The 8,160-nt window shown below is 49.2% G+C and overlaps 1 protein-coding gene across 4 annotated transcripts; it reads right to left on the bottom strand.

Annotated features, from left to right (window-relative positions):
• LOC136303720 (keratin, type II cytoskeletal 3-like) lies at positions 1-4,144 on the bottom strand. 4 transcript variants are annotated; one of them, XM_066207307.1, is made up of 10 exons: positions 3,566-4,144; positions 2,566-2,780; positions 2,389-2,449; positions 2,134-2,229; positions 1,808-1,972; positions 1,573-1,698; positions 1,149-1,369; positions 756-790; positions 606-671; positions 1-533 (listed from the first exon to the last, which is right to left on the bottom strand). In XM_066207307.1, exons 1-10 carry the CDS (start codon positions 4,142-4,144, stop codon positions 328-330), a joined length of 1,770 nt encoding a protein of 589 aa, XP_066063404.1. In that variant the 3' UTR covers positions 1-327. The 4 variants fall into 4 exon arrangements, with proteins under 4 accessions (XP_066063404.1, XP_066063403.1, XP_066063405.1 ...); XM_066207306.1 differs by having other exon boundaries at positions 1-563; positions 633-671; XM_066207308.1 differs by lacking the exon at positions 606-671 and having other exon boundaries at positions 1-518; positions 746-781; positions 1,144-1,369.
• Positions 4,145-8,160: the final 4,016 nt, after the last annotated feature.

Below are 8,160 nucleotides of genomic sequence, written 5' to 3'. Positions count from 1 at the left end.
AGGAGGGCAGGACACACACACAGAGGAAGGGAGGTACGGACACAGAACAGAAGGAGAGATGAGGAAAGAGGGGTTTTATACACGTTTGCCACAAGAAATGTACAACACAGCAAGGAAGGCAGAGCGACCCCTCCTGCCAAGGCAGCTCCCGGTGCCGGGACACCCACGGCATCGCCACCAAAGCCCCGGGTGGGAACAGGAGCTGGAATGAGCTGGGTGGGAGGGACAGAGTTCATCCCATTATAGGACACCGGAGCTGGCTTTGGGAGGCTGGGCTGCTGTCAGGAGAAGAGAGGAGGTGCTTCTTTCCTTGTCAACCTTCGGGGCTCAGAATCTCACTCCCGAAGATTTGACCAAGGTGGTGGTGACACATTTCCGCATGGAGGAGGATCCCCCACCAGAGCCGCACATCCTTCCGCTCCCAGAGGAGAAGCCCCCACCGTACATTCCTCCCCCCATCCCACAGCTGCCGCCCATGCTGCCTCCTCCAAAGCTGCTGCCTCCTCCGCAGATGCCACCTCCTCCCATTCCTCCTCCCATGCCGCTGCCGCCTCCGAATCCTCCTCCCATTCCGCAGCTGCCGCCTCCGAATCCTCCTCCCATGCCGCTGCCTCCGAATCCTCCTCCCATGCCTCCTCTGCCTCCAGAGACAGTCGTCCTGCCCACCACAGCTGGAAGAGAAGCACAGGTTACTCACCTGTTGCCCAAAAGACCAAGTTCTACCCCTTCTGAAGGACCCCAGGGCAGATACTTACAGACATTGACGTTGGACATGCTGTCGTTGCACAGCCTGTGAGGAAAAGTGGGACCAGTTATTCCTCTGGGAAGTGCATAGCTCTTCAGCTGAGAATTTCCGTTTTTTGTACAGGTTTATATTTCTTAATTATTCTTAAAAAAAAATTCAGCATCCTATTCAATATTTTTTTCAGAACTTTCCAATTATTCTTTAAAGAAATGAGCAACCTTTACCTTCACATTCTTTTAAGATGGAAAACCCACTTAGGTATGTTTATGCCTAATACAATTACTATATACTTGGGAATTAGAGCGTGAATGACACAAAATCAATCTTTAGTGTGGATTTAAGGGTTTTACCCACACATCTTATAATCTGTCAAGAATTTAGTCAAATAGATGCCAAAAAGTACCTGTTCTCCTCCCCCTCCAGCAGCTTCCTGTACATGGCAATCTCAACATCCAGTGCAATTTTGGTGTTCAGCAGCTCCTGGTATTCCTTCAGCAGGCGAGCCAGCTCCTCCTTGTCCTTGTTCAGGGCACTTTCCAGCTCTTCCAGCTTCCTCCTGGCATCCTTGATGGCCATCTCTCCCCTCTCCTCAGCTTCAGCGATGGCTGCCTGAAGCTGCTGGTTCTGAGGAAGAAAAACCAGTGTGTGAGATCCATTCTGCCCACCCTCTGCTTGAGCATCCTCATGGCACAAACTGGAGAGAAAACAAAAATAATCCATCTCCTCTAAAGGGCATGAATTTTCATGACTGCATTCCCTCTCACCACCCAGCCCGATCATGACCCAGCATGCAGCTGTTACCCAGTGAGGCACTGAGGGTCCCTTACCTGCTTCTTCACGTTCTCAATCTCAGCCCGCAGCCTCTGGACATTCCTGGACAACTCCTGGATCTCCATCTTGGTGTTGCGGAGGCTGTCACCATGTTTTCCAGCAGTGTTCTGGAGCTCTTCATACTATAGGCATGGGGACAAAGACTCCCATCAGGGACTCAACTGACCAAAAACCTCCAGTGGTTCAAACAGCGAGGACTGTCCCAGGTGCCTTGACCCCCTCCCAACTCACCCGGCTCTGGTACCAGGCCTCGGCCTCAGCCCGGCTGCTCTGGGCGATCTGCTCGTACTGGCGCCGGACCTCCTCGATGATGCTGTCCAGGTCCAGGTGCCGATTGTTGTCCATGGACACCACCACGGACAGATCCCGGCTGATTGTCTGCATCTGAGACAGCTCCTGCAACCACGACATGAGTCAGAGGCACCATCTGATGAGGGGAGCAGCAGCTCCAGGCAACCTCTCCAGATCAAACCCACAAAGATTCCCAGTCCAACCTCAGTGTCTTTGGCCACCACACCCTCATTAAAACCTCACCCACGGGAAGAGAGACCTCCTACCTCCTCATAGATGCACCTCAGGAAGTTGATCTCGTCTGTCAAAGCTCCCACCTTGGCTTCCAGCTCAACTTTGGTCATGTAGGCACAGTCCACATCCTAAGGGAAAGATCCCAGAATTGGACCACGGCTTCCTGTCATCGCACAAGAGCTGTTGGCTCTCCCTGTTTGGATCTGCCCATCTTGGAGATGAGTCTTTCCCATGTCTTTACCTCCTGTCCCCCCTCACCCTATCCCTGCTGGTGTCTCCAGACTCACCTTCTTCAGCACCACAAACTCGTTCTCGGCAGCCGTGCGACGGTTGATCTCCTCCTCATACCTGTGGTGGGGGCAGGACAAGGTGAGACTCTGAGAGCCCTGGTCATTCCACCCGCAGGGTCTCCACACCAGCCCCACTCCCCCAGCTGGTCCCTCCCTGTCTGTCCCCACACTCACTTGGTTTTGAACTCCTCCACGTATTGCCTCATGTTCTGCAGCTCTGACTCCAGCTGGCTCCGCTGTGACACAATTGATTCCAGCCTCCGCCGCAGGTTCTGGATGTAATTCTCAAAGATCACATCCAGATTCTTCTTTGGCCCCGATGGCCCTTGCTGCTGGAGCAGCTCCCACTTGGTGGAGAGCACCTTGTTCTGCTGCTCCAGGAATCGGACCTACAACCAACAAAGTGTGTGTGAAACATTCACCAGAGACACATCCCATGCCTGGGATCTTTGGGAACCCAGGGAATCACTCCCTACCTATGTCTCATTCAGGCATTCAAGCTCCTTAAGTGCATGAGAAGCATTATTTAATTTATTTATTATTAGACAATTAAGTTTTGAGTCATTCTATACTTCTCCCTTGGGGACAAAGAGATGTTGCCAGTAGAAAATACCATCCCAATTTTCCATAGCATCGAGGTTGGACTTTGACATCATCTTTCCAGCACTGAAGTCAAGAAAGATGAATTTTTTATTCCCTAACTGCCCATGCATTCTCTTGGGAGGGATTCTCTGTTTCTTCAGCTTGTACTTGAAATGAAAATAATCCAAGAGTATTGGAAAGAGATTTAATGCTCTGAAGTTTCTAGAATTAGGCTTTGAGAAGGAAATCTCATCAAAAAGCAAATCCCAGCAATGAGAACTCTTAGGACAATTACATTTACAATGGTGATTTTGGCCTGAATCAGCCAAAATGAGACTGCAGAAGTGCCTTGGAAAGACAATACTCAGAATACCCTGCAGGTGTTCTCTTTAAATTTCCATTAGCACAAAACCTCCTCTATTGTTCGGTGCTACTTAATAAAACCTGACTAATTACAACTTGATGCTGAGGCATTGGTCTGACAACTCCAACAGCTGTTGATATAATGAAAGTGAAAAAATTCCCATTCCACACTCCAAGGAAGTTGTTTGACATGGAACCTCCAAAAAAAAACCCAGTCCTAAACTCTCACCTTGTCAATGAAGGAGGCAAACTGGTTGTTTAGGGTCTTGATCTGTTCCTTCTCCTGGTTTTTGACTTGCTGGATCTGGGGGTCAATCTCAACATGGACTGGGCGCAGGAGGTTGGGGTCAACTTGCACCGGCTGGATGCCTCCAGGGAAGCCTGGACCACCAAACCCGCCCATTCCACCCATTCCCCCACTGCCCATTCCACCACCGAAGCCACCCATTCCTGACCCACCACCCATTCCACCACAGATTCCACCACCAAAGCCACCCATTCCTCCACCACCCATTCCACCACCACCCATGCCTCCACAGCTCATTCCTCCACCAAAGCCACTCATCCTGCCACCGCCATAACATCCGCCCATGGTAAACCCTCTGCTGCCCCCCGTGCCATGGAGGCTCCGGCTGCTGAAGCCCCCACACTGTCCTCCTCCGCCTCCTCCCCGGGATGAGGAGTACGAGCTGTAGCTGATCTTGCTCCGGCCACCACTGCCTCCAAAGCCACCACCGACAGCAGAGCAGGAGCTGAATCCTTTTCTCCCCCCGGCTGCAAAGCTCCTGCAGACAGACTGACGAGACATGGCTGGTTTTTTCCAAGCAGAATCAAAATCCAGAAGAGCAGAAAGACCAACTGAGTTGATGTGGGCAGAAAGAAGTCTGCAGAGTCTTCTCTGGCTCCAACAGCTCTGGGAATTCCCTTTTATCCGCTGCTGGAGGTGGGCTGGGACAGGTTGGGCGTGAAAGTAGAAAGCAATTTAACATTTTCATCAGCACGGGGCTGTTGACAGATTTTCCATGAGCTTCGCCGTATTTGGGGCTGCCCAGAAACACACCCTGTAATCTAGAGGTGAATAAAATGAGCATCGAGGCAGGTCTCCATGACTAAGCGGACTCTCGTATCTTTATGACATCTTGGAAATCAATTTTGTCCATAATTCCTTTTTCTGCAGCCCCTCATTGGTTATCCCGCCCTCATTAGTGGCTCCCAATAATTCCAGATAGAGATCTCCCTATCAAAGCTCCACAGAAAGGCAAAGTTTTGATGAAATCCCAGCTATAATATGGCTTTCACAATTCCTCACACACACCCTTAATCCCCATTTTATATGTTAAATTGCCTTTGGAGTTTCAGGAGATGTTTCCCAATCCTGAATGGGAATTCACGACACCAAAATTTAAGGAGACTCAGCATATTCTCCTGCTAGAGAGGAAAAACATCTCCTTGGAGCATGTGGTGTCACTACAATGGGAGTGTCTTCTGACCGTAGACTAAATTCCCTCCACTTGCAACTTCGCAAATCTGGGACAACCGTCTGGGGCTTTGGATGATGCTGAAGCAGAGGGAAGAAGGTGACTGGAATAATCTCACTCTCCTCAGTGTTCTGAGGGTGATGGGGAATGACAGCTTGAGGAAGAATGAAGGGACACATTGGCAACCCTTGGTGCCAATATCAGGGACAGACAGACAAACATTATGGAAGAGGAGCGACAGATGGACAATTCAGAGTGGTGAGGGGTTCCTGCTGCTCTGGTGAATCCCACGACCTCCGATTTACCTGTTTTTTCCCAAAAATAAGATGACTGACCTGGGAAAACCTGCTGAGAAATGGAGCTGTTACAACCCCCAAGGCACAGTATAACCTTTTGCTTCCAAATAACTTATTAGGAAAGGAATGTGGTTTAAGAATGTGGTTTAGAAATGTATTTTACAGGATGTGTCTGAAATAAACCCTTTTTTTTGTGTGTTGTATGTAAATGAAATTTTAATTATATAAAGATAATACAAATAATATCAGTGTGTTCCAAAAAAAAAGTAGATTCTATTTTAAAAGGAAGCAGAGTCTGTAAATATTATTTAAGAGGCATTCTAAAGGTTTTATCTACCTGGATATTACTGATTACATACCTGAATCATTTAATGAATTAAATAGAAAATGAATGTTCACATTTTCTTGGAAAACAGCACAACACAAGTAATGACAAAATGACAGAAAATGCCCTTCTAGCCCTTGAAACACTTAAAACATGAACAAAAAGCCATTCAAAAGACCTGTGTATGAACACAGACCTTCAGAAGGAATTTTCAGAGTTTCCAATGAGATCTGGGCAACTAAATGTGGTTTGAAAGTATCATGAGGCATCAGTAACCAAAATGTCCCTATCACTGGGACGGGGGTATTGAGCCCCCTGGTCTGCATGGAACAGGGTGTAAGGGAGGGGAGGACATCACCCTTGAGGGAGTCAGCCGTTGGCTGAGGGTTATCCCACTCTTGAGAGACTCAACGGTTAGCCAAGTTATCCTGTCACTGTAGGACATGAAAGACTCCAAATATTTCAGAAGGCAAAGAGTATAGAAAAAGAAGGCTTTATTGTCTAAATTTTTACTACCTTTTATAAGATGTTCCGACACAGACTTAACATGGTTGGTGGATAGGAACGACACCTCTCTAATGCCATTGGTTAAACTAGAGAAACAGCAAACACCAGCTGGACAAAGATTGTTTTGAGAAAGGATATCTGTTTACCAAGATTGCTTTGGGAAAAAGCTTTCTTGAGGAATTTTTCCGTGGGAAAAGGTTAGCACCTGCTAGCAGGCTAAAAATCTTTCAAGCCCACATTATCCCACTCCTGAGGAACTTGGTAAGAGTTGGCCAAGGGTTATTCCACACTGGGGGCTCAGTAACACTTGAACAAGGCTTATCCCACTCCTAACTCCTGGTTGGTCAAGAGTTATCCCCCTCTCAAGGGATTCAGACTAGAGTTGGCCAAGGATTGTCCCACCCATGAGGGGCTCAAAAAACACTTATGTAAATGTTATCCTACCTTCAATGGACTCAGAAAAGAGTTGGCCAAGGATTATCCCACCCTTGAGGGACAAGGTTATCCAGCTTTGGGGGGACCAACCAGGGGGCCAGGGTTGGCAAAAGGTTACCAGGTGTGTGTTCCTGCAGCTGGAGAATGGACAGCACCCCCACAGCATGGAGGGGACACCCTCCCTTCCAAAAGCAGCTGCAATCAAGATGGGCTGGTTTCTCCATGGTCATCTCCCAGATGGAGATTTAAGCTCTCCAGACCATTCTGCAGCCCAGTGCACTCACTCATGACGAGCATCCCGGGGGAACTGCAGAGTGGCTTGGGTTTAGGTGGAGAAAACAGGTTGTCCCTTCTCCTGGCCTCCCTCTCAACTGCCAAACCCGTGCAATGAAGGCACCAGGACTTCACTGGAACATCCCACGAGGAGATTCCACAATGAGGAGGAAGATCTGCAAAGTCAGCCAGATTCCTGGGTGCTGACCACACTCAGCTCCTGCAGATAAAACACCCAGATTGAGTCACCCTGACGTCTTCAGACAAGATGTGCAGATTATCCCAAACCTGGAGTCACTATGGCCGCCTTCAGGTGAGACTCAACACCCAGCTGATCCTTCAGATCTCTTACACAAAGAGTTGAACATGGTAAGATCAACACCAGGGAAAATGTGAACTCGGCAGAAAATGTGAACTCGGCAGAAAATGTGGATGAGACCAAGCCACGCTCTGTCTTCAAATCTGACCCAGCCAAGAGCTTCCATCACAGATCTTGCACAGAGGAGGTGTTGCAACGACTCCTCACTTGGCACTACAACTCTGTGTTCTGGATTTTAAGGCTGAGAAGAAAGAGGTTCTTAAAATTAGGCACCAAAACAGGTGCTTGCCCCAGTCCAAACCTCAAAGTGCTCCTGGCACAACACTAGCTTCTCAGAGCCTTCTCAGCATCTTCTTGTTGGGCCAAATCCAACCCCATTCCCCAACCCTGGCACCCTCCTGCTGGGCTTCCAATGGAAGAATTCTCTCTTCGAAGAAGCCTGTATTCATTCCCTTTAGCCTTTCCTGGACCTCTTCCTCAGTCTGCAGCTTCCTGACCCACTCTGAGAACACCAGCAACTCCCAGAGGCTGTTGTGGGACTCTTGAACCACCACTGGCAGCGTTTTCTGCCTCTTTGATCTCTCCAGGTGGTGGAGGAACCACAGCACAGCTCAGATCAAACACTCCAGACTCCCCTCCCAAACCCCCTCCTGAGCTCCTCCAAATCTCTCCCTCCTGCTCGTGGAGCAGGGATGAGCCACTGGGGAGTTAATCGGCTTCTCAGTGAGAGGATGGTACCTGAGCTCATGGTAGGGATGAATCACACCTTCCCAGCCCGTCGTGTTCCCACGGCTGGAATCATGGCTCATCCTGGAGCACATGAGTTTGTGGCTGCCTGCAGCCAGTGGCAGGTGCTTGGCCAGCCTCCTGATCCATATTCACCTGCCCTCGCATCACTGCACATGGCAACACTGGTGCCATCTCCTTCGTCTAACACAGGTCAAAGTCTCCTGCACCTGGGGATGATCCCAAAGGAACCTCAGAAGCAGTAACTTAATTACATTGGTGGATCCAAGGGGTGTGACACCTCCTGTCTTGTGGAAGGTGTCCCTGTTCATGGCAGGGGGATGGAATGGCATGATCTCTAAGGTCCCTTCCAACCCAAACCATTCCATTATTCAGTGATTCTAGATCTCCGACCTGGGTTCCTATTTCTCGTTGTTCAGTTGGAGGATCCAGATCCCCGCCATT

This window comes from Chamaea fasciata, unplaced genomic scaffold (assembly GCF_029207755.1).
Source record: "Chamaea fasciata isolate MVZ Bird 193981 ecotype frontalis unplaced genomic scaffold, bChaFas1.0.hap1 SCAF_41, whole genome shotgun sequence".
Taxonomy (NCBI): Eukaryota; Metazoa; Chordata; class Aves; order Passeriformes; family Sylviidae; genus Chamaea; species Chamaea fasciata.
The sequence above is the reverse complement of the archived record's forward strand: the minus strand, read 5'-3'. Positions and strand labels throughout refer to the sequence as shown.